The 24,721-nt window shown below is 42.5% G+C and overlaps 1 protein-coding gene across 1 annotated transcript in view; it reads right to left on the bottom strand.

Annotated features, from left to right (window-relative positions):
* Nucleotides 1–24,721, bottom strand: part of ITPRID1 (ITPR interacting domain containing 1) — a 56,790-nt gene that overhangs the window by 3,527 nt on the left and 28,542 nt on the right. Inside the window, exons 10-13 of the mRNA XM_067562443.1 lie at nt 11,178–11,257; nt 9,167–10,675; nt 3,644–3,771; nt 2,742–2,853 (exon numbers count right to left, since the gene is read on the bottom strand). Of these exons, the coding sequence (XP_067418544.1) occupies nt 2,742–2,853; nt 3,644–3,771; nt 9,167–10,675; nt 11,178–11,257 (1,829 nt within the window). The remainder of the gene's footprint in view (nt 1–2,741; nt 2,854–3,643; nt 3,772–9,166; nt 10,676–11,177; nt 11,258–24,721) is intronic.

Raw genomic sequence — 24,721 nt, 5'->3', positions numbered from 1 at the left:
GTTGAGGCATCAGAGCATGGCCAGAACCTGGGTGTATAACTCAAGTGTGCAGCTTCTTGGTGTTTTCTTCCTACTACAGATAATTCATAGCAAAATTTGCGGCCTGGGCTAGTATCTTACACAGTATGTTGGACAAGGCAAAATTCGTCTGGACTGAGGAATGCCCAGATACCCTCATGGGGCTGATGCGGTGGTTGTCAGTTCCTATTCTAGTGTATCCAGACCCTCAAGTGCCTTTCTCATTGGTCGCTGACACAAGTGAGGTAGGCAGCAGAACAGTTCTGTCAAGTGGAAGATGACTGGAAGAAGGAAATGGCCTATGCTAGTAGGTGAGGGCAAAGAAGGAGCTGTTCGCTGTAGTGACCTTTACCAAACATTTTCTTCTAGGGAGGCAGTTCATGATTTGGGAGCGCCAGGGATTTATATAGTGGTATTATATTTTACGTCTTATTTTCTATCCCTTTCCTCATAGTTCCTAATATGGTTAGCCTTTTTGATTGCTGCTGCAAATTGAGCTGAAGTTTTCAGAGAACTATCCACAAGTTTAGCAATCCATCTGAGTATGTCACACAGGTAGCAGGGTATTTGAGTTCGGTGAGGCTGCTAAGAGGGACCAGGCTATGGCCACAGAAAGACAGAAGGAATTCTATGATCTCAGGATTACTAGAGAAGTGTATAAGCTAAGAGAGTTGGTGTGGGTCGGAGACCAGACTAGCTTAATGGTCCCTTTTACAGTCACCAAGAAACTATCTGGGGGTGCTACGTGAGCTGGCTGTGGAGCCAGGTGGATAAACGTTTGTGGTACATTACAACCAGTTGAAGCCCTCTGTGAATTCAGGGCAGAGACACTGAGCCTACACAGGAGCCCTGGGTGACCAACCTCAGCAGAGAGACTCTCAGGCATCCTGAACCACAGTTTCCTGGCAGTTCCTACACCCAAGGCATGTTCCTGAGTCAGAAAGCATAGGGCTGATGAAGATGGGGATTGTGAGCAAACACTCAAGGTGGTGGCACAGCTCAGCAGGGGACCACTTCCAAGCGTCACCCCTGCCAGCAGTGTCAGAATCCCAGGACAGGTCGCAGTGGGTGCACAGACGGACCTAAGACGTTTTAAGGACTATTTGAAGTAACTTCAGCAGGATTGGAGGCACCATCATCTTAGAAGGAAGGAGGGGGAGGGATGTAATAAGCCAGCAGGTGGCACCTAACTGTGAACAGCTAAGTCGTGGGAGTCAACAGCCTAGAAGGACAAGAAGCTGGAGGGGCAAGAACCATGACGGTGGGGAGGAGCTGGAGGGAGCTGTCACCTTGACAGTAGCATGTGTTTTGGAGACAGTGCATGGGGGAGGGGAAGAAGTCCTGGGACTGGGGGGTGAGCCTTGGGGATTTAGGGTCACATGTATCCTGAAGGCAGTGGAAGGCTGAGTAGCCATGGAGCAGCAAATTCCACCAGGCCCAGAGTAAGCAGCCACTTCACCAGGCTAGTGCAACCCAGATCTGTGGGCACCCCGCTGGAAGTGGAGGGATTGGGTGTGTGTGTGTGTGTTTGTGGGGTCAAGGTTTCAGGCACCTGCAGAGGTGGGGGAATGGTGGGTGCTCTTATTACACTGTTGTTGAATTCCGTTCAGTCCCTCATCCCCTTTCGGCTCATGGATCTGTACTCATCCCCTTGCCTAATATTCTTCTATCTAAATGGGCTCAGAACTCAGTGTGCAGTTGGGTGTTTTTGTAGCAGATCCACATAAGCAAAACAGGTCTATGCCTGAGCTGGAGAAAAACAGGTAAAGACATGCTACCTTAAGACATCGACCAGAACCTGTAAAGGGAGGGTGGATGGGTACAATGCTTTAGTGCAGCAACTGTTGTTTAACAGGGCTGACACTTACACTTAACGGGATACAACTGGCAGCAACTGTTGCTTAATCGGGATGATATGTTTTCTGTGTGCATCAGCTGTTTCACTACTGCCTGGTCCTGCCTGCTGTTCTGCCTCTTTCATATTAACTGCAGATGATGGCAGTGAATCCCCATTGCACCTACCAGGAATTTTTGTTTGTTTTTTTGCAGGCTCTCATCAGCCTTCAGTAACTGAAAAATTCTGCACTGTGAAGTTAACAGTGCAATGGCTTATTTTGAGTGTACACTTACATAACTGAAATTCATGCAGCAATTCTATAACTACAACAATGGATTTGGAGGAAAGTTGATGACGTTTTTGATTGTAAAATCACAAATGACAAGAAACAAGTGATGAGTTGTAGATCTGACAACATACAAGGTTCTCTCTTTCCGTTCACATTTGCTCTGCATCTGACAGCAGTTTGTTAATACAATACCTGCTGGATTTAACATGTTTTAGACTTTGAAAGAGCAACAATGCAGCCAGCATGACTAGAGATTTTGAGTGTCTCCGAGTTGGAAGCACCTAGAAGGGGCTGATTTTCAGATGGTTTGACCTCAGCACTTTCTGGAAATCAAAGCCCTTTAAGGAGTCACACGTTGGACACCCAAAAATTGGAGCCGCCAGAAGCATTAGACTTTTTGACAATCTTGGCCAAAGGTGTACAAGCTAACACAGTTTAACCTTGTTGATTTGATGGTCAACAAATGCAAGTGGGAGCCAGAGAGGACAACATGCACCACTCACTGTGACGTTACACTGGTAAAGGCAATAAGATAGAGTCTTTAAACTAAATTCCTTTTTACCGTATTTCCCAAGAATAGCTGCTTGTACAACATACCATTAGAATTCCTTCCCTAGCCTGTCGAGATTGATCATTCAGCTGGAATTCCAGCTCAGAAATCTCACGACGAACAGCATGACGCAAGACCTGCAGTTGTCTTTTTTCCTCCCTGTAGAAGACAGAAGAACAACAATCAGGTGAATGGTAACGCTCAGCAAAGCATCCATTTCTCATTCATGCCATTCATACTCTGCAGTTTCATACATAGTGCCACAGAGCATGCTACAGACTAACAACCTAACAGGACCAGCGCCATGTAGTGCCTTTACTGTATTTCGCTGTGCAGGTCACAGCCCTCTGAATAATGTGAATTAGTGTGTGTGTGTGTGTGTGTGTCAGAGACCCAACTGTAAACATTTCATATAGGATCCTCCCTTTCTCTTCTAGCCTTTGCTTATATGAATTCATAGGGAATAACCATTCAGCCATACAAAAACAGTCCTGGGCACTAGTTGTCACTGCAGACAATACAACTAAGCAACTTTGGAGCCAGACCTTTTTAGTTAGGACATTACAAAAAACGAAACAACTAAACAAAAAAAGACTCCCTCCCCCCACACACTTCAAAACTATGAAAAAATGCTCTTCATTTAAAAAATACTCATGAGGAATCCCAGCCATTGGTACATATTATAAGCCCCCCCCCTTATGTACATATAAACTTAATGCAGCATAAACTGCTTATAACATACACTGACATGATGAAGTTTAGAAAATATTGATCCGTTGGATAAATGGATAGTAATAAAGTGATGAACAACTGAACGCTGACTTCTGTGTATACAGTAAAAAGATTAAGTCTGAGTGTTTGCACATATAGAAGATGCAGAAGGGTAGCTGATGTTAAATGTTACTTTTTAATGGGCATTCTATGTGTGTTTCTGTAGTGATGTAATTACCTTCCTTCATCTGACATATCACTGGAAAAAGGATCCTGTTGCTCTATCAGGTGCTGCTCAATTTCATCTAGCTTCTCCCGGAAACTCTGGCAAGAACTCTTCATAGCTTCTATTTCATGGATTGTGCACTACACGGAAGAACAAGAAGAGTGACTACCTCACTACTTTCCTTTCTTTTTAATATTTGTCAGACTGACAGCCCAGGATGCAGCAGTCCTATTCTCATCCACAGAACAAGTATATCGTGAGCAGGCTTGTTGGACTTTCATAGGTACAAGGTCCCAGATAACAAGTGAGATGACTTCTGAAGAATATAAATATCTTGCATAGTAATCGGCTCTTCTTTCTTAAGTCTCATAGCCTCCCCCGCCAAAGTCAATGGAAATTTTGCCCTGGTCTTCAAGGGGGTCAGGATTTTGCCCATAGACTTTACGCAATGGGTCAAATTCTTATCTTAGTTACACTTCTGTAAATCATAATCATAGAATGGAGTTGCTCCGGATTTCCATGAGCATCACTGAAGGCAGAAATTTGCTCCATGTTTCTGATTTGAAAGAAGGGTTGAGCAGTGTACCTCTGGAGCCACCATCACATTTTCTTGACCCACCATTTGTAGATGTTAAAGTTTTGCTGACTTTTATATCACTAACGGCGGCAAAGAGATTGAATAAAAGGCTCAGATATTGATAAGAATAAGCATACCAATGCAATTGCACTAGCTGGGATAAAATTGCAAAGGTTATAAAATTATTTTCAGATTTGAAGTGGGCAAACTATAGTATCAGACATATATATAGCTCAGTTCTCTCTCTGCAAAAAGTCTGCAAACATCACAATCTCCACAGATTGTTCATTTGCTCAAATCAATTCAAATAATGTTTTATACAAATATATTTCAGCCTATAGATTGCTCATCAACTGTCCCTTGCAAATATTGCTCTGAGCATCCATTATTAACTATTTGAAATTTGAGCTGGACAGGCCACATGGATCATAAGATTTCTGTCCTGACTGGATGAGTGTAATGCTTGGAATCAGGTTTCCAGTATGAATTCAAAATTTGCTTTTGCAGAAAGTTTGCAATATTTGTTAACAAGTCAATGTTTTCGTGAACATTCCTGCCAGTACCATTGCTTGGTGGAATATAAAAACACAGCCAAAGCACATTTGTTTATAAAGGATATAAACGCTCCCACTTCATGGCAAAAGTCAATCATTAATTGACAGGAGTTAGAAAGAAATTTCTATGGGCAGATTATTCCATAATCGCCCATTCTAGTTCTCTCTTGGACAAGATATTGGTCTGAATGAACTGGCTTTATGCAGTATGACAATTCCTATGTTTGTATCCTTAAAAGTTCAAACAAATGTCTGCAGTGTTCATGTCTACTCTGTACATAAACTGATCATTGATTGGTATCAGGAAGTAATTTCCCCAGAGTATAGTGTGTCTCTGGGGATTTTACACTTTTCTATTAAGACTCTCGGATGGGTCTCAGTTAGGAACAGGATTCTAGACTAATTATTTAGGTCAGCTACACAGTTGAATAAATAATGAATGGATGACTGGCCTGTTCTGCTTTGGAAACTCCTGCACATGTTATAGAATGGTCTACCACAAGAGTAAAGCTTGTCCATGCATGAGACAGAGCTTTCTCAGGGGCCAGTTCAAGGCTGTGGAACCAACTCCCATAAGATCTCTGAACTACATCAAACCTCACAACTTTCCATTCCAAGATCAAAGTGTGTTTCTTCTGCCTGGCCTTTGCTAATATAAAGACATAGTACTGCATATGTTAAAAATAAAAGAAATAATTCTCTCATCCTCTCCCTAGGGGGGAAGAAAGAAAGAAAGAACCAGACATAAAAAATCTTAGTCAAGTCACCTAATTCAGTGCTGGAGATCACCCGGATACCACAGTGATAAATATGATATAAGAACTTGAATAGAACAGAATGATATTATGACCACTTTGAAAAACCCAACCAAAACAACTTGTTTTTAAAGTTGTATTCATGAGCAACTGAGCCTTCAAAAGGTATGGAAATAAACTGTTTCTGTTGGGAAATAATGCCTTGTAGAAGAAAAGGTCATACCCAGAAGAATAAAATGTGCTAATTCAATATAATCTTATGGCTATTTGCTCTTTTTATGTTTTTACACGGACGTCTGTTAACATACATTTTGATTACTTTCAGGATTTTCTCTTGTTCTAGCAAATGTTTGATGCTTAAATCCCCTGACAGGCTGGGATTCCTTCCCTAACTCCAAAGATTATGGACCAAATCCTGTCATGTGGAGCAAAGCCCACATGCACACAGGGTGGCCAGATGTCCTGATTTTATAGGGACAGTCCCGATATTCAGGGCTTCTTCTTATATAGGCGCCTATTATCCCCCACCACCTGGCCTGATTTTTTCACACTTGCTGTCTGCTCACCCTACGTGCACAGGTTTGGCTCCATATAAAGAAGTGAAAAGCGGCATCTTCAACCTTGACAGGCCAGGCTCCTTGTGCTGTGGAACAGCATCCATTATTCTAACATAGTCACAGATGCAACCTGCCACTGCTTGCCCTGCAAGTCCCCATGATTTTACGCCAGTCGATCCTCAGACCCACTGACTACACCCCAGCATATCTAATGCTTTCCATTGTAGATGGCTAATGAGTTCCGCTGTCTGTAAACACAAGAATGTTTGCTGACCCCTGACAAGGGCTTTTTTACATGTCCCTTACACCCAACACACATAATCACAGCTTTCCCACTATGTTTGGGTCCTTCCATGGTACAGGGGCTGGATTTCACATGATTAATCTCAGACAAGTGCTGGATTTAACACATCTTTGCTTAAACAATAGAGCTGGAATAACAGAGTAGTATGCAGTCAGTGCCTGCAGTATCCTGAATCTCAGATGACTGAAAAAGCATTCACCCGCATCAGAAGGGCGATGAAATGAGTCAGACCATGTAAAAGGGTTTTCCAGTCAGCTGTAATGTACTGAAACACTGACATCTTGTGGCAAATGAGACACATGTCACAAAATTCATAGCACTCCGGCAAGTAGTTCAAAGAAAAGCCACCACAGTACTGACAAATTCAGTGACATGAAATTCATCAGTTTCCCTTTACAGGGGTTCATGTAATCATTTTCTTCACTTTCGACCCACTTGTGTTTAACCACGTCCCAAGTTTCCCTTTGAGTGTCAGGTTCAAAGGCACCAAAGAAAGGAAGAAACGCATTTGAAACCACCAAGTTGGTATACTTTCAACACAAACCCAGGAGAAACTCTCACATTTCTCATGGTGCACAAATAGCCAGCAGCCCAGCTTTCCTCAAAAGCTTTGTGAACTTTTCAACAATCCTAGAAGGGCCCCAGAGAGGTTTATGGGGGCCTAGGGCAAAATCTGAAATGGGGGCCCAGCTGCCCCTCCTAAAAAGTCTGACTATCCCACCCTGGCATGTGTCTCTACATCCCTGTCCCAGGAGCCTCAGCCCTCCAGAGGGCTCTCCTCTCACAGGAGCCCCTACCATCCCGATCCTGCTCCTTACCTTACCCCTCCCTGCTGGTGAGACTTGCCCTCGGGTGATGGGTCCATCCTGCTTCCCAGCCGGTGAGGACCTGTCATGTAGCACCTGGCATGCAAGGACCGCTTTAGCCACAGTGGCACTGTGACCCTGGGCAGCAGCTCACAACAACACTCACTCAGTTTTGGCCCAGCTGTTCCACACCTCATCATGGCTGAGGGGCAGCTGGGCCAAACCTGAGTGGTGCTGTGACCCTGCACACCAGGTCGCAGACAACTCATGACAGTTTACCCCAGCTTCACCCCCCAACACATTGTTCCATGGATTTCGGGGGGGGGGCTCACAAACAGATGAACCCCATCCCCTCCCTCAGTTTTGAGTTGGTAACGAAGTCAAAAATCTGGTGACTTTTTTGTAGTTTCAGTTCCTGTTGCAAACGCTTCACCTGGTTCTGCTGGTAAGCACAGCTTTAGGTTGGCTAAGGGTAGGTCTACATGCAGTTCAACAACCACAGCTGGTCCATGTCAGGTGACAGTCTCGTGGGGCTCGGGCTACGGGGCTGTTTAATTATGGTATAGACATGCAGGCTTGAACTGGAGCCTGGGCTCTGGGCCCCTGAGAGCCAGCCACAGGTGTTTAATCACAGTGTAGACATATCTTAAAATGTTCCCTATTCTACCTGGGTCAGATTTGCTGAGCCCGCACCATCCACTGACTTCAGTCACACTTTCAGGTGCTCTGCCCTTCTGAAAATCAGGGCTCTATAGTATCATATCAATTTTACAGAAGTCCATGAGTTTATTCATGGGAGGCCTGGGCCATATGTGATTTCCACCTTTATTTACTCAGTATATAGCAGCATTTATAAATACCAAAAAAGAGGGCATTCTGCATCTTCAAACATAAAGTGGTTAAGCTGCTGAAATTCAAAGAAAACCATAACATTTCCCTTTGGTTTCAAAACACTGGCTGCCCTTGTATCACAAAATCAATTTGACCTGTTTTTGTACAAGCCTTTCCCTTCTTTTAGATTTGTAGTCACTTCTGCGAGTACTAGATTTTTTTGCTATGAATAAGGGCCCAGATAAAATAAGGATACAGGGTCAAAGTGAGGTGAGTCTGAACTAGTGTAACTTACTTCATCTTCTGGCCCCTTCAGTGTGGAAGTCACAACAACTTAGGCTCTTTTTTTGACTCAGATTCACTTGGACAAATTCAGAATGATGCATAAGAGGGTGCAATTTTCATATTGATAGGAATGTGCGAGTTTAAGCAAAGCTGACTGGGTTTGAGAGAATCTAAGGCCTGATCAACACCCACTTTTTGTACTGGTATAACTATTTCAGTTAGGTGTTTATATATATATAATATACATATTTAACTGAAATAGTTGTACTGGTACAGCTCTTAGTGTGGATGGAGTTATGTTGGTATAAAAGTGCCTTATACCAGCTCAATTTATGTCCCAGCCTGTCTGCAAATAATCTATATCAGTGTAAGCATTGTATAAGTGCAGTCACATTGCAGAGGCAGAGGTTGTACTGCTTTGAATATACTGGCATAGTTTAAAGCAATACAACTTTGTAGGTAGACAAGCCCTAGGGGACCCCAGATTGATATAATTTATACAATGAAGAGAGTGGAAGAAGCAGCAAATAGCAACAGCTTAGATTCATCTCTGAATTTGACCTGTAAACCCTGTTCCTCCAGCTCACCTTGGCCAGCTGTTAACCTAGCAGATACACTTTCAAATACTCCTCGACATTGAGAGAAGTAGTCTAGCACAACTTAATTGGGCTCAAAGTATATCTCTGACATTTTTCCAATTTGTGCAGGATTGACTGTCCCTTTTCCTCCGTTTCGTCAACTACATCCTGACACTTTCTCTACAACAATGAACAGGGCGCAAGTGGATCTTGAAATAACTAGTGCCTTATGAGTTTACTCTCTATGCGCCTGATTCTACGTATTATTTTATCAAGAAACATACTTACTGGAGAAATACTCCTCATTGCTGTATACTGCAGGAGCTTTAACGTTTTCAAAAGCTGTAACTCTATGGCGGCGTGGTTTGAACAACAGGCCTCCGGATGTTTGGAGGGACCGGCTAAGGGACAGGCCCACTGAAAGAAGCAATGATGGCAGCAGAAACAATGACAGCTGTGACCACACTGGGCAGACCAGGCACCCAAAGTTTCATGGTAGGATGATCTGTATTTCCCACAAAGCCCAGTGTCTACGGAGACCGATTTTGTGAGATGACCATGTCTGCAGAATGGATTGAGAAGATTTAGGTCAGGCCACCGATTTCTTCTTTTCATTTCAATTGTGTCAGTTTGAATTGAAGCTTCTCTAGTCTCCTTTAGACTTTCCTTCAAAGTACCTGGTCCTGGAGTAATTACTTGCTCACCCTCAGAGCACTGGGACACTGTGGATTTAATTTCTAAAGACTGGCCTTTGCCAAGGTCTTCACTCAGGGAAACTTTCTGCACAGTGGACATTAACCTTGAAGACATTTGCACAGTAACAGATTTAGCGGGATTAATGTGTATTTCAGTGTTTTGGACAGGGTCATCCTCCTCCAATTTGGTGACTCCTGATATTTTACCCAAACAGCAAGTCTCTGTGCTTTCCTGGGTACTAAATTCAGATCTGCCCTCTGGGCAATAAGCAGAAAGATTAGACACTTGTAAAGAACTGTTCGAAATACCTTTGCTTTCATTTTGCACTTGTGAGACCTGCCATTGGGTCTCTGGTGTTCCCGTTTCACAAGAGTGGCTTATACTGTTCATATCAATATCCAATTTGCAAAACTGCTGACTACTTGTGGCCTTGGTGACTGGAGCCAGGGTCTCCACTTTACTGCTAATCTCCATGTCACATTGCTTTCCTTTGACACGTCCTGTAATACCTTCCTGGATATATTCCTTGAGCACTTTCCCAGCATCCTCCTCAGTCAAAGGTCCCTCACCTTCCTCTTGTTCAGCACAGACTCCACTGCCAGTGAAATCAGTAGGAATTGTGCCATTATCTTCATCCAGAGCTGGACTTTTATGTACTGAACTGAAGTATAAATGACAGTCAAGTTCTGGTGTGACAATATCTCCCACATCCTGATTATCAGCCTGAAAACATGGAGTAGGCTGTTGTATACAGCTCTCCTCTTTTGCCAATTGCCCGCTTCCAATTTCAACCTCCTGCTTATTAGCATCACATAGCATTTCTTTAACAAAACTCTCTGACGGATCACTGAAGGTTTGATGTAGACCATCTTCCACAATCAGTGAGAGGATGGTCTCTTCCCTCTGGTCCTTGTGTTCTCTCTCTGGACTAGACACCTTTAGAATGTTTTTGCAATCTGCAGTGGGGGTATTAGCAACAGTGCCCTTTGGCTCTTGATGAAAATCCCGGTGTGACACAGTGAGAGCTGTTCTATGTGGCAGAGATGCTTTTTGGTCATGGGTATCACAGCTAAGGTTCGGGTTTCCTGGAAAAGGTGGATTCTGCAAGAAAAATCAGACGACACTAAAAATGTAATATTGCAATGCCATGGACTAGATTTGATGAGATGGATAATGGGACTTTATCTTGAAGAATTTTTAAATAGAAAAGGAACTCTGTTGTTTGGTACATGATTACGGGCTGATCGTGGTTAGTTGGTTCCTGGGAAAACACACAAGAGGTCAGGAGAGCAGAATGGAGTTTCTCCCCCTGAATTTTGCACCAGTTCCACACACAGGCCTTGTTTTTATTAGGAAAAAAGGACATAGGGTGGCCAAGGTGGAATAGTTCTACAAAGTCTAGTTTTGGGCCTTGCATAGTATTCCACAGGGGTAGAAATGCAATGTTTTGCCTATGAAAATCTCCCTGTTTTCCTCACAGGAAATCTCATAGAAACTCCATTCCCTGTATTACTTTTGTTTTTCATGAACCTGATCACTTTTGGGCATTAGTGTTGCTCAAAATTTTCACCAATCTCATTCAAGAATAGCATCAGCTGTTTACTTGTAAAGGTAAAGGCTCCAGTGGTTCCTCCAGAAATCCACTGCTGTCAGATTGGCAGCTGTTTGTTCTTGTCACCACTTCTGCAGGGAGAAAAATAGGAGAGGGAAGAGAGAGATTCAAACAGCAAGCCAGGATAAAAATCAGTAATTGCTTCTCGTTAAATGTTCATTCCTGTTCTAAGTACATTCCTGGTCTTAGCAGTATTTCTCTGAAACCCCTTATAGCTCAACAACCAGAATGAACTACAAAGTGTGCCCAGGATACCTTGCAAATACCAGGGCCGGGCATTGATCTGACAACAGGTATAATCACCAACTGTAGGTTCCATTTTACATATCTGGAAAACAAAGAGCATCATCTGAACGTTCAACATAAACCAATGTAAATAGTCAATAAAAAAACAGCCAGCCCCTTGTCTGGTTGCTTTGTTATTTCACTTGCTAAAACTGTTGACTTTTTACTCCTTCTTGATCGTTAGAGGCACTTTGGGTCAAACCCTACCTCACCCTACTCATGTGAGCTGTTCCAATGATGTCAAGGGACAACTCTCAGGAGCAAGGTGAGCCACATAAGCCTATAAGTCACATAAATCTAGACTGAGATCCTTAAAAACATGTTACTTGTTAATTTACCAGCACAAGTTTGTTTCTCAGTGAATCAGAATGAGAGTAAAGCACCATACATTCTCTATTTTCATCCATACAGAATTAGTCCAAAATATTAAAAGTGGCCAGTGATTTGGGTTCCTCCCTTGTCAGTGGCTCATCTTGCAGGTGCCATGTTGGGCACACAAAAATGGAGGCAATCAAAATCAGTGGCCACTTTTGAAAACAAAGGGACTAAGGACAACTGTTTTGCTCTCCTCGTTCAGGCAGAAGCACTCTCCTCCTAAAGGGCAGAAGCCCTGATTCCTCCAACTTTTACTCCCTCACTGCCATGGAAATACTTCCATGTCAAATATTAGTAGATGTTAATACTCGCTGCCCTTTTCTCCAATGAAAAGTGCTGCCAGGTGTCTGACAGGACGTGGAGAGCTACACATTCTCCGCCTGCCCTTCCAGCATGGCCTGTGCCACTTCTCAGCAAGGACCTTTTCTATTTCTCCTGTCAATTCATCTCTATCCCGAGCTCTGCTCCTGATGCAACCCACTTCTTCTGTGCTGGCTCCAGACCTGAGGGAGCAATCAGGAAACCAAAATAATGAGTGGAGGTCAAAGTAAGATTGCATGCCATGGCAGAATGTGGTTCCCAAGCGTGGAGTCATTCTGGACTTTACTACAGACAACACTTCTGATCCAGCCCAGCTTCCCAGCCACTACATAATCCTCTCCTCCCACAACCTGTGGGAATCAACCATTTTCATCCTGATTGCACATGAAGCTAGTTACCTAAGGGTTAATTCCCTGACCCAAGAAACATTCTAATTCCACAACACTCACTTGTGTGCACTAAGAAACACAAAAAGCAGGAACACAAAAGGATGCTTTTCCACAATAGCCTACAATGAAATTTGTCAAATATATTCCATTTTGATGCTTGAACTAATGAATAGTGAAAAACATTTGTAAATTAAGGAAATTGTAAAATCAAGACCAGACTGCTGGTTAAATATTACAAATTCATAATCTGTCTTCTTGTCACCAGGAGATAAACTGTCAGTTTAGCAGTTGTTGCCTCATTTCAGATGGGAATTGCCTGGCTTGTATCCTGCACATTCAATAATTTGCATCTAGATTGCTACAAACTTCCTGTTTTATGGGTGGTCTCCAAATCATGGTTCCCCCATAAGAAAAATATTCCACCACTTCTCTAAACGTTTTCTTACAAGATGTTTCAGTTACCCTTTGCACCTTAGCCAGCTGCTGCTGACAATTTATCATCAGGATACCGATTCAGCAGGATATTTAAGCACATGCCTAACTTTAAGCAGTGAGTAGTCCCAGTGCGACTATGGTAAGCTACTACAGTGATAAAAGTCAGGTCTCTGGCAGCTATCATAAGGTGGTGCTGGCTCTTGAGTGGCAACATATGATTATAGATTGGCTGGTCTCACTTCTAAAACTCTCTCTATAAAAAACCAAACAAATTAGAGTGACTTGTAATAAATTAGAGCTCAGTTTTTAAACTCAGGTGCCCAAATTAGGCACTTAAAATCCATATATAGGTCTCTAAATAAAAGTGACCCATCTTCAGAGGTGCCAAGCCTTACACCTCTAACAAAAGAAACTGGGAGTTTGGCACCTTTGAAAATCAGGTCACTTTTAGTACCCTTAAGAACCTCTACCTCAGAACCTCCTTAAAGCAGGACATTTTAGGTGCCTGACTTTCGGCACACGTTCGAAAATGTCAGCCTTATTATTTACCCTCAGGAGTGCACGGCATGATGTGAAAACACAACCTTGTGCTACCTAAAATTCAGGGTTCTGTCTGGAAGGCTCATGTCTTGCACTAACCTGCACGGCACATCTGCAGGGCATCTCTACGTCACCGCCAAAATGGGGGAGTGCAAGACTACCACAAGTGCACATTCTGCCTTTATGCTAAAGGGCTGGTTCTCGCCCTCAGACAGCCGTACTGATTACCAGTATCCATGCCGTACATAGACATTCCACTCAGTGTCACTGAAATACAAACCAGCAAGTTTGTTATTCCGACCCATTTGCTGAAGCATTTAAAAACTTTCTTTTCCCCACTGCAGAAATAAAAATACACAGACTGGATGGTGCTAGTAAATATTGTTTATGTTTAGATTTACTTTTTCAACAGAAACAACATGGGGCCCAATTCTACAACCCCTTCTCATGTTTATAGTCTGTCGCCCTCTAAAAACGCCCATTTCGATGGAATTTCTCACCGGAGTAAGGGCTGCCTGATTAGGCCCTCCCTCCGTATCACTAGACCTGACAAACAGAATAACATGCAGTAGCAGCTCAGGAGAATGAGCACCAGGTGGCAGCAGCAGACAAACCATCACTTCAGTTTCTGGTGCTGGCTAGAATAAACTGCAGTTTTCACTGATGCCCTTCCACTGATCTCAGTTTTAAACAAAACTATAGTAGAAGTTAACTAAACCCTCTTATTTGAAAACCCCCATTTTAGGAAACTGGGTTATGTGCCCCATGATGCATCGGTTATGTCATATCCAAAATGCGGTTTAGCTAAATAAATTCAATATCCCCTGTTCCATTTGGATTAAGAGAGATTCTTGATTAAATTAGCACACACAGTATTATAGAATCATAGGACTGGAAGACACCTCTAGGGTCATCTATTCTATCTCCCTGCCAAGATGCAGGATCTGTTGTGTCTAAACCAGTCAAGACAGATGGCTATCCAGCCTTTTTTCAAAACCTCCAGGGAAGGAGCTTCCACAACCTCCCTAGGAAGTTTGTTCCAGTGTCCTCCTATTCTTACAGTTAGAGAATTTTTTCCTGAGATTTAATCTAAATCTGCTATACTGTAGTTTGAACTCATTGCCTCTTGTCTTGTTGTCTGTGGCAAGTGAGAACAACTTTTCTCCATCTTTTTTATGGAAGCCTTTCAAGCAGTTGAAGACTGCTATCATGTCTCCCCCCCTCCCTTAATTTTCTCTTTTCCAAACTAAACATACCTAGTTCCTTCAGCCTTTGCTCATATGGCTTCCATTCCATCCCTCTGATCATTTTTGTTGCTCACCTCTGGATGCTTTCCAGTCTCGCTACATCCTTTCTATACATTGGTGACCAAAACTGGATGCAGTTCTCTGGCTGAGGCCTAACCAGGGCCAAATAGTGCAGTACTATCAAAATTGAGGAAAAAATATTGAATTTGCTTTTTTTTGCAACAGCATCGCACTGTTGGCTCATGTTGAGGTTGTGATCCACCACATACAAGATCCTGTAGCAAATACGATTGTTGTTATTCTTTATTTGTATTTTGATAATGATTAGTAGCCCCCGTCATGGACAGGACCCTGTTGAGCTAGGTGCTGCATAAACACAGAACAAAAAGACAGTTCCTGTCCTAAAGAGCTTAGAACAAGACAGAAAACTTCAAGGCACCCAGGGTCCCCAGAGATCTTGCTGTATAATTACTCTACTTTCACTACCAAACAGAACCGTTACCTTCCCCTCCAAACAGTCTGGCCTGTTTTACTTTCCGTAATCACAGATAACACTGATACTTCTAAGATGTCACATATATTTTCAGTGATATGGTTCCTATATTTTAGATAACTGTGCAGGTTTCCCTCCTGTTTTCTGCCTGCCACTGTACATGCTATCATTTATTATTACATGTTTTTATAAGGCACCCATCAGTGTGGTACAGGAGCACACTTCACATAACTTGAAAAGGGACTATGTATTTTCCACATGAGAAACAAAATGTATTTAGTTATTTTGATTTATAAGTGATTATCCCAAGATCTAAGCCTTTTATAAGATTAAATCACATAAAATAAAAATAAAATGTATAAAACATCCTGTGAACTAGCCATATAACAACATGATAACGAACACATTTATCACCATAACCCTCAGCCTTCAACCCATTCCCACCCCAAACACCTGAGAAATTGTTTCTCATGAACCTCAGCTTTAGAAAATAGTCAAATGGCTAGGGCTCTCTCTCTCTCCAAGAGCACATGCTTTTATAGCTTTCATTCAGTAGAAAGTTTTGGTGAAGGGCAGAACTGGTTGAAAAATTTCTCTAGAACAACTTTTTAATTAAGAAAATTCTATTTTTTCTATTAAAAAAAAAAAAGAAACAAGCAAACTTATTGCTTTGAATGTTTTCCAAACCCCCAGAATTGTAGAAGAAATATTTAGATGAAAACGGAAAAATGTCTAATTCATGGGGAGAAAAAAATATTTTCCAACCATCTCTAGTGAAGAAAATATTGCATCTTACTAGAAATGGTGAGAATTGAGTTCTGCAAACTCCAGAGGAAGGGGTTCACCACTGAGAATGCTTCAAGCAACTGCACTCTTACGTCAATTAGTTCCAACATCCAGAAGGACCTTCTCCACTCCTCTGTCCCAAGTGGGTGGGTCAGAGTTAGAGAGAGAGAGAGAATGTGTCTTTAAGGTATCGGGGTTGGGGTCATGTTAGGCTTGATGACACTGCCCACCACTTTAAATTTCACACATTTTACCAGGGAACAATCCAGGGCATAGGTGTGCTATGCTCCCACAGCCTACCTCACTCACAGGGTAGGCAGCTGCTTTCTGCACTTGTCAGAGCTTCTGAGTGGCTTTCCTGCTTAGTTATAAACAGACTGCATTGGCAAGTCTAGGAAGGTGGGAATGAGCAATGTGAGATCTGCCTTTTAGCCGAAGGGACATAATATTTTAGCCAGCTATGCATGATCAAAATTATTTCTAGCCATTGATACAATTTGGGAGACTAAGAAATGTGATTAATCTAGCCAAACCCTGAGATTACACTTTGGCAATGGTCTTTTATTTTCCTTCAATTGATGGAACAGCTTCAGGCTTTGCCAGGTCCTCCCAGTATTTTTCCTTGCCAGCCAGCATCACCTCCATCTTATTAGTGATTGAGCTTCAGCCAATTGGCTTTAATCCATCTTCCAATCCCTGCCAAATTTTGGGAGAGCCTGGTGATGGCTCTGTCTGGTTCTGATGAAAATGAGATGTAGAGCTAAGTGTCGTCAGCGTACAGATGACATTGTTGGTCATATTATTTCACAATCTCCCCCAGTGGCAATGCTATAGAGGCATGAATAAAAGAAATCATAGTAATGAACTCCTGTGGGATTTCACAGCTGAGAGCCCTCATGAAGGAAGAGGAGTTGCTCAACACTGTCCTATAGAATCACCCCAAACAGAATGAATTAAAATTCCCTCCTTCCCTGCCAGGTCCAGTAACACTCTATGTATGCTAAATGGCATCAAAAACCTCCGAAAGGTCAGCATGGATGTCTTGATGTGAAGATCATCAGCCAATGCTACTAGCTCTGTTTCCATGCTATTGTCCACCCAGAAGCCTGACTGTATACGGAGGTTTAGGAACTTCAGGATATCAAATGTTGGAGTAGACCCATCATGGCCTTCTCAGTGACCTCAGCCAGAAAGAAAAGGTTCAGCATCAGCCCACAGTTGGCAAAGATATGTTAACTCTTTGGGACCAAAACCATTTTTGTTCTGTTTGTACAGCACCTAGCACACAGGGGTCCTAGGCCATGAATGGGGCTCATATGCATTACCACAGTACATAGAATAAGGAATAATTATTAGTGTCAATTTATTTTAGTATGTTTGAGTACAATTTGTTTGAAACTTCCCAGCAGCTTGCCCTCTTTGAGGGAGGGATTAGGTCCAAATCACAACAGCTTACAAACCTTTGACTAGAACACTACGTAACACTAATTTGAGGAAAGTGGGGGCAGCACAGCAATTTCCTTGCTCCTTGGCACAGGAACTACTTACCTAACTCCACAGAGGTCATTCAGAATCTGATGGATCTTCTCTGCAAAGAACTTAAGTTCTTCAGAGCAGAAAGAAGCCACCCAGAAAAGTTTGTTCAGCATTTCCACAGTGGTCGTCACAGAGGACAGGAAAGCCCACCTACCTCTCACAGCAGCTATAGCAATGTAACAGCAGCATAGAAAATATTTTGGCCTGATTCATTCCATTATGCCTTGCTCATGCAGATGTAATTCCACTGATGTTAAGGGAGTTACACCAATGCAACAGAGTGGAAAATCAGCCATCTTTATGTCACAGGCAACAATGTCACTCACTGGATTTCCATGAGCAATGCTCTAATTTCCTCCTCTCTCACCCCTTCTGGTGGAGGTAATTATTATGCTAAGGTTATCTGTGAGGATTGTTCAGAAACTGGGGACATTTAGGGACCATAGAATAAATGGTCGTGGGTGACAGTTCCAGTGGTAACCAGGACTAAGTTACCTTGTTACCCCCTTTCACTGGTGAGAAACTGGATATCAACTCCCTGACACCACGACCCTTTCAGCCACACCATCACTTTCCTCTGGGCTTATGCCAGTCCTAACGTTGCCTTGCCGGTTGACAGTAAGTCACTACAGTCCCCGAGTGCCTTTGAATTGTTCCCCTGTGATATCCAGCCCCGACACGGCTGCTCACCAACATTCAAGCGCCTCTGCACCCAAAGGTACAGTGTACCTCTCCCCCCCTCATATGCTATTTTTACTGTAAACTTGCTCCTGTTCATTTAAGCACGAATTAAGCGAACTAGAACAAAAGAGAGTGGTGGGAACAATACAAATCAAAAGCATAAAATGCAAACCTGGCTCTGCACTTATCAATAGACGAATATCTAATAAAGTTGATTTCCACCCGTCTCTCCCCCCCCCCCCCACTTAAACGTCAGTCTAATGCAGAGCTGGTTGTTTTCCCAAGAAGAAGGATCCAAACGTACATGAAAGTGTCCCGCTCCGCTTGCTGTTGTCCTCAGAGCATGGATCCAGAGTGCCCGTCCCTATACTCTCTTAGACTAGAAACAGTGTCTTGTTTTGTTTCTGTTCACAGGCAGGGCGAGTTTTTCTACCTTTAAGTGGTTTTGATTCTTTGTCATTGTCTCTGATGGTTTGCCATTGACTGTGACAAGGGTAGACAACAGAACCTTGCATTACATCACCAGCTGACTAGGGAGGGGTGACAACTCCCTCTTGCTTGAATGGGTCCTCACAAAGAAACATTACCTCCTGGTGACTAATTTCTACCCCCAGTGCCTAAGGCATAGTTTCAATATTGATACATTATTCCTTAAATATTATCCATACCTCATCTCACAATGTTATGAGTCCTGGCAAGTTATGAGCTTGCTGTAGATACCTTACATATTCTTTATGGGTAAATAACCTGTGATACGTGTTTGATAAATGATTTTGTCTGATCTGAGGTTACAGCTATTTGCAATGAGCAGGGGACACTTTGCCAAAGGCTCTCTGTGTCACATGAACAACAGATTGTTGTAATGTCCTATCTGGTTGCTTAAGTTTTGTATTGATTTGAGGGGGGACAGTCACATAGTCCATAGTTTTCTCACAAACCATTGTGTTATCAGTGTGAGTTATGCTCATGTATGAAAAACAGAATATTAGCACTGAGATCTCTCAGGCAGATCTAAGAAGAGACCACAGTGCAGGGTACATTGAAGAGATTACTCTTACAGCGCTAAACTGTCTGGGGGGGGGGGAGGGGGAACATTAGCATTGAAATTTCTTCATGCTACACTTCAAGAGTTATTTATTTAGCATATAGCATAAAGTATAGGGCAATGCACCTAAGCAAGCATCTCTCACCTGCAGGCAGTTTTCCCAGTTGGGTTTGCCAGTTAGATGGGCGCCTGAGCTGGATATGAGTTTGGGATCAGGAATTCCAGATCCCAATACTTCAAATCCAATGGGCCAGATCTTTAGCAGGTGCAATTTAGCATAGCGCCATGGCGATCAATTAATTTGCACCAGCTGAGGACCAGATCCCATTGTGTATTGTTGTGGCATCACAAAGGAGCAAATACTAGAAAGGGCTTCCTTTGAGGATCCAGGATAAAGGAGACTCCAGCAGTACAAGGATTATGAGGGCGTTTGTGTTTTCTAAAGCGTTATGCTGTGCCCACTGCTGCTAGTCTAAATCCAGCTCTTCACATTTTTATGTTGTCCTCCTAGATCCTCCTGGTGTATGTGTGTTATTTTTGGTGGTTGTTTCTTTTTGGCTTTTTTTTTTTTTAAAAAACCCAGCAGTTTTTATAACTTTCATTGGGCCTATCCTTATCATGACTGTATCCTAGCCCACTAAGATGAATCAGCCCACTGCAGTAGGGCCTAAAATAGGACATATTTGTGCAATGAAATGTGCACTGACTTTTAGGAATGTGCACACTAACTGTCACACACACACCCCTGAAGTTCCTGGGACCACTGCCTAGAACCAGACCTGTGGGCAGTGCTTCCTAGCACCAGTGACTGGCAGGTGGTGCTGCCTCCAGGAGCCCTCATTTGGCCCTTTTAAAAGCCACTCTTTGCCTTTTCTCTTTTGCTGTCCATCTAGTGGCTGTGGTGGCGAATGCGGCTTCTTTGCTGGCCAGGCCTCGGTATTTATTTCCATATTGATCTAGTCAAACTGGTGTGTGAGTAAGTACGAGAAAAATCGACAAAGGTGATGACAAAAAAGATCTGACCATGGAGGGACATGACTGGTGCTGGGGGATTTCCCAACTGCGTGGAGGCAAATTCTACATTCTGGTAGGGCTGCCGCAGAGGTGTTCCAGGCTGGCAGAGGATACTCTCCTTGTAGGGAAAAACTGAGGAACTCAGACTCTACTGCTTCACAGCCTGCCCCTCACCTGGCCCTTCACCTTTTGCCACTGCTCCCACACAGTGTCCATTTATTCCAGGGCTCATGGGTGTTTTTGCTTCCTACCCACAGGGTGATGACTCCATTCTTCAAAGTACTTTGCAAATATTTAGTTTCCCTTTATAAACTTGCCTCTCCCTGTGCAAGTGCCTTAGGCTATGTCTACACTGCAAGCTGTGCCAAGGATGTACCCACACTTTGCAGGTGGGTTTGTACTCAGCCTGGCTCAGCCATACCTCTACTACCATGGATAATGCTACCATTGCTGTTTATACTCATGCTAGCTCTCACCCAACGACCGTGAGAACGTGTACACAAGCAGGGGAATCTCACTCCTCGCTGGTAGTGTAGACAGCCTTAGAGAGGTGTAGCAGGCGCAGCAAGAATTCTCTTATGCCCCTTCTCCCGAGCACATTGAGTGTAACTGACCTGGCTGCTTTCAGAGCCAAGTGTTAACTCTTTGAGTGCAGGTGACTTGCTCTGCCACACTGATTGCAGTGCTGAGTGTTTTACCTACTCTACCACATTAACAGTGGAATTAAATGTTCTTAAATAGGTTTTCTTTCTTTTCTTTTTCTCGCTCTCGCTCTCTCTCAAATGGTTAGGTAAGGGTTCACATGTGTTTTAGCAGTTGCTCTAGTTGATTTTGTTAGTTTGAATGTCACAATGTCTCTATAGACTGAGTTCCCTGGACAGGACTACATCTCTCATAATGCACTATGGTCCTCCCCTCTTGGAGAGGGGTGGTGGTGTCTCATGGGAGACCATGACCCTGGTGCCTCATGGGAGGATGTAGGGAACCAACCTATAGAAGAGAATAAGCGCATGAGGTAACCAAACTGCAACTCTCATGAGGCACTCTGATAACATTTCCAAATCAAAATATTACAGTTTTGGGGCATTTAGTTTTCAATGAAAAATCAAAATTTTCTGTGGAAAGTAGAGTCTTTCTGTGAAAAATTTCATTTAGTTGAAAATTCAGTTTTCTCTCAAAAAACAGTTTTTCCTGATGAATCTAGCTCCCTGGGTTCAGTTGCACCACCCACACAGCTTCACTGAATAACTGTACAATCTTATTATTATGACATGCTGGTTCTACAATTTTGTTGAAAGTAGGCCCTGACTCTGCAAACATGTTCATGCTTAACTTTATTCATATGAGTAGCCCAACTGTCTGCCTGCAAGTGTTTGCAGGACTGGGGTTTTTAACTATAAATTGCCAAAATGCTACCCTGCCCCGAGGTTAGTCCTCACCTTAAGGAACCCCATTACTTCTTTTTCTTAAATTGTGTCAATATTAGGCATTCTAATAAGGATATATATTATTATTCCTCATGCAGTACAAAGGGACTATTATAATAATTGGAGGCTGTGTTTGAATATTAATTAATGGCAAAAATGAATAAAAGAGATGAGTGGTCTGAGCAAAAGCTAGAAAGCAAAAGCTCTTACATTCTAACCCTGGTTCTGATATTGACTCTTTTTGAGGCTTTGAAAGTCACTTAAGTGCTCTTCCTCAGTTTTCCCATCTGTAAAGTGTTATGTGAGAGGGAATCCCCCAAGCAGGTTGCCAGTAATCCAAATAATACATAAAAATGACTCCATGTTATTACTATTTTGCTAAATATTAAAAATGATGAGAGGCAATGGGAATATCCTGAGGCTAACTGAAATATGGAAAGAAATGTGGATGCCTTTCCTGTACTTGTGGTGGCATGGAGCAATCAATGCCAGGCATGTTACAATGGATAATAAACAGGATTCATGCTCTTGGAACACAGTCAATTAAGAAAAATACTGATTGCATTCTGGAAATATTCCCATGGTACCACACTGTATGTGGAGTTGGTGGGTAGGAGGAGTGAAGGTGTGATAATTAAAAGCATTGCTACTTGATAAGTCACAGGAGCTAATGTGTTAGCTTAGCATGCTGGGAAGCTAGAATGTTCCCAGCTGCTGCAAAGACTGAGTGTAGTTTGATCCCTGGCACCATTAGTTGGGACAAGATGAATCACAAATGCTCTAACAGTGAGTTTCCATGTCACAGTGTGCCAGATGGAGGTGGTTACTTCCCTGATTGATTGCCTCTTGGGCTACAAATAGGTTTTCCAACAGGCTAATGCCTTTATGTTGGCACACCACCTTCAGAGATCAGCAGGTCCTTCTTTGGTCAATACCACACTGGCATCCTTGCATTAGGCTCCCCTAATGGGGAAAGGCATTGAGGAGTAAATAAGAAAGAAGTGGGAGTGAACGAGTACAATATTGTACAAAAATAAACATCAGTTCTCTTGCATTCCTAATAGACGTTGCTGCAAATGAATCTTCAGACACGTGCTGAGTTAACGGGCATGAACAGCACCGAAACATCCTGGAGTTAAACCCAATATTTTACAAAGGCTAATTGAAAAAGGAAGGCATGATGGGGGGGTGAGAGGGGGTGTAGAGAGGGAGAACAGCTCTATTTTCGAGTATTGAATATGAAATCCCTGCAACAGATGAGTTTACACCTCATCAGGACAAAAGACACAGTGGAGTTATTTCCCTCCGAACACAACATCACCAGTCCGTTACACTGCCCAGCCGGCTTTCTCAACTGTGAGCTTTAGAACAGAAACAGCCAATAAGCAATAACTATAGCTTCCTGCTGGGAGCTAACTCTGCCTGTCATGCATTTGCTGGGTCCTAATACAGGACAGTGAATAAAGCTTCATTACAGAACAATGGAGTTAGCTGCCAGAGCCTACAGATTTGAATAAACAAATAAGCAACATCTGCTCCAGCATATGTGTATGGTTAAAAAAAAAAAAAAAAGTCACAAAATAAAAGAATTTGTAAATGCCAAAAGCAACACTAAACTGCCAGTGCTACTGTAGAGTGAATTTTTAATTGCACATGCATACAGGCAGGCTGTGGGTATTAGTCTCACATATGTCTGGTTGCTGCCAACCTGGGAGTATAGATGAATTTAATTAAATAAGGATTATCCCTTCTCCCCAGTACAATTACTTATTTATAACAATGATAAAATTGACTAATAAAAATTGTAATTTTTTTTTTTAAAAACAGAGCTAGAAAACACTGCTTTCCTTGTAAGTCATTCAGGGATGTTTGGGGTTTGAGTGTCTTTTAAAATTAAGTCTCAGCACTCTGCCAAAAAAGAAAAGAAGAAAAAGGCCTTATCATAAAGCCGGCTGCATTAAAAACAGCAAAATCTACATTATGGAGAAATATATAGAAGACACACAGCAGACAGGGAATTGGTTTTCATGGGGAGTGTAGAAAATTAAGCAATTGGACTAAAATTGAGGCCAGGCTACTGAGCCAAGGGAAAAGACCATTAGGGCAAGTACTTCAATAAGTCACCCATTTCTAATATGCTCCATTTATGCAAAATACTCTGTTGCTATTTGGCTCTGCTTCTTCTTATAGAATGCACCTAGCACTACCCCTACAGGTAACAGAGTAGAACAGCTTCCATTCCAACCCTATTTTCAGATGCTTGTAACTTAATTTTGTTACAGTAGTTCCTGCTGCCAACCGAGAAAGCGGTCCCATTGTGCTAGGTACTGTACAAACACAGTAACAGACAGTCCCTGCCCTAAAAAGCGTAACATCTACATCTAATTTTTGGTAGCATTCACTTTTGGGGCTGATGTTTTTCAGACTTAGGGTCCTATTTGGCAAAGCACTTAAGCATGTGGCTCACTTTAACCATGTGCTTAAGCCTATCCCTGTCCCGGAATGCACTTAAGAACATGCTTCACTTTAAATACATGTTTAAGTCCATCACTATTCAATTTAAGTTAAAGCACATGTTTAAGTGCTTGGCTGAATTGGGGTCTTAGGGCTAGATCCCCAAAGGGGACTTAGGCTCAGTGGTAGAATACGCTATGAGCCTTGCCCCCACTGGAATCCACAGTACTGAGTTAGGTACCTAAAAAACTTTAGAAGATCTGACCCTACATTCTCATTACGACAAGTATCAATGATACCTTAACATCGGAGAAAGAGATCAGAATCTAAATGACATACTGAAATAACAATCTGGAACGACCTTGTGTTACAGACATTAATACAATACACATGCTATTTAATTATAGAATATTGGTTGGCCATTTAATTGGATGTCAAAGCACTGCCATAAGTAGAGGCAAAGTAATCACATTCTACATACTGTACCATGCAATTACAACTAAACAC

Source organism: Emydura macquarii, unplaced genomic scaffold (assembly GCF_026122565.2).
Source record: "Emydura macquarii macquarii isolate MOO-44397 ecotype Brisbane River unplaced genomic scaffold, CSIRO-AGI_Emac_v2 contig_2432, whole genome shotgun sequence".
NCBI classification, from domain to species: Eukaryota; Metazoa; Chordata; order Testudines; family Chelidae; genus Emydura; species Emydura macquarii.
The sequence above is the reverse complement of the archived record's forward strand: the minus strand, read 5'-3'. Positions and strand labels throughout refer to the sequence as shown.